Here is a 2,091-nt window from a genome sequence, read left to right on the forward strand (position 1 = left end):
TTTCCTGTGCGCTGCCTCATTGCAAAGTCAACTGAACAAGTAAATTGAGTAAACATTGTGCCAGGACCTCAACCACGTGTTTCGTCGCTTTCTTCGAAAAGCACGATGGAAACATATGATATGTACTCGTATCAACAACACAGACTTTGTGCGGAGTCGCTCGAGCAATTGGCGGCTCCACACAACTTTCGGAACGAAAGTCTGTCCCCTAATGCCGGAGCTAAGAAATGGGCGCTCGATGAGACGATTACACGCCAACTCACCCCATTTAAATGCGTACCCGCGTCCATTCACCCTCAGAAAATTTGAACCCAGTCAATTCACCATGGGAAATTCCGAACCCATGTATTCACCCGCACTAGCTAACAATCGGTGTTCCGATTTTAAAGCCCCAACCTTACCGCAGGGTATCGACGTTCTGATTTTTTGTTAGCAGATACCTTTTATACTTTCACTAAATATAAAGATTCCATAAGTAACTTTAAGGTGTCACCTAGTTTTAACTCTCGGTAAGGAGGGAAGAGAACTAAGAGCAAAATCAGAAATCACATATTTGTGCGCTAGGGGAATGGTGTCCGGCTGGCTGAGAGTCGCGTCAGGCCCCTTCCTTACCCTGCCTAACAATACTGGGCCCCCGCCGCCAGCCGTCCTGCCTGCCCCTCCCCGTATATGTCCTCCTCTACGCCACAAGGCCACCGAATTGTAAGATTGCAAGCAACCAAACAGATTGCAGCTAATGAGAAAAAATAAGAACATAGCCATATTCATAAATTTGTATCATCTGCTTTCAAGATCGACTCTTGATTTTTAAATATATTTTTAAAACAATTGTTAGCGGATAGATTTTCTACTTTAATGAAATTTAATGCTTTTGGATTTAACAATGACTGTCAATTTATCTAAGATAATTTAAGTTCGGTTAAATGTCGCGCTTCTTATTATTGACTAAGACAGTAGCTAGTCAGTCATTGTCATGTATACAACGAAATAATAGAAAAACTTCGCGAGGGTAAAGAAGTTGATGACAAAACTTTGTTGAAAATGTTTTGTTTCAAGTTCTCTTTGAGCAAAGGAAACTTCTGTACAAGAAGCTGCGTGGATTTTACTGAATTCTACATCAACACATACATGTGATTGACAAAAATATCGAGTCTTTAGGTGCGACGTGTCTGGGTACAAATAATCACTGTTCCTAACTTCTTAAGGACGAAATGACCGGGTGCGAGTAGTCGTAGGTACGAAAACGGCCGGGATGAGTTGCCCTGTTACCACCATTTGATCATTTTCACCTCATTTTTGTCAAGAAATGCCCCCTAGCACCTAAACGGTACAAGATAGAGCCAAACGGACAAAATTTTCGCCCACAGGGCAAAAATATATTTGATAACAATACATTTTGCGACCTGAAGTTTTCTATTTTTTTAAAAGCCGATTTTTGAGCTAGAATGCTCATCTTCGAACTTGATCTGTCTTTTTATGATACAAAACGACCCTGAAATTCCCAGATCGCTATCTCAATTCCTTCTGGAGTTATCGTGCGGACAGACAGACAAACACACAAACACACAAACAAACAGAATGAAACTTTTTCGGTCAGTGGAGTAATGGGCTTCGATAATCGCTCAGCCAACAACTTTTTTTAACAGTTTGATACTTTATTCCAGTTGGCTGTTTGCAGCCAAGTACGCGCTGCAGGCATACGCGTTTTTGCCTAGTACGGTGTGCGTGTGCGTGCTGCAGATGTGCCACGCCGCAGGTGTGACTGCATTGACCGCCGCTTTCCGTCTGCTGCACGAACTTTTGCTTGAAGTCGACTCCAGGTGTGACGTATCAGAAGTCCGGCAGCTCTGCAAGTTGCACAGTCAGCTGACATCGTTGAGCAAAGTATGTAAATACCATCGGGGGATGGTTGTTCTGCACTGTAAACCCAAGTGTGTACATAGTACCCTCCTCCTTGAGTGTACATGGAAGAACACACAAGGAAGTTTGTGTCTGGCTAGGATCGTTCGGAAGAAGGGTTTTGTGTTAGATACAAGTGTGTACCAGTCTGACAGCCCGAAGTTACAGGGGAAAATGGACGGAAAGGGGGGG

At 43.3% G+C, this 2,091-nt stretch overlaps 1 protein-coding gene across 1 annotated transcript in view; it reads left to right on the forward strand.

Moving 5' to 3' along the window:
- LOC127750466 (uncharacterized) overlaps nucleotides 1–2,091 on the forward strand; it is a 148,166-nt gene that overhangs the window by 33,848 nt on the left and 112,227 nt on the right. The window contains exon 5 of the mRNA XM_052272170.1: nucleotides 1,665–1,884. Coding sequence (XP_052128130.1) covers nucleotides 1,665–1,884 — 220 coding nt within the window. The remainder of the gene's footprint in view (nucleotides 1–1,664; nucleotides 1,885–2,091) is intronic.

This window comes from Frankliniella occidentalis, unplaced genomic scaffold (genome assembly GCF_000697945.3).
Source record: "Frankliniella occidentalis isolate FOCC.00 unplaced genomic scaffold, Focc_3.1 Scaffold193, whole genome shotgun sequence".
Taxonomy (NCBI): Eukaryota; Metazoa; Arthropoda; class Insecta; order Thysanoptera; family Thripidae; genus Frankliniella; species Frankliniella occidentalis.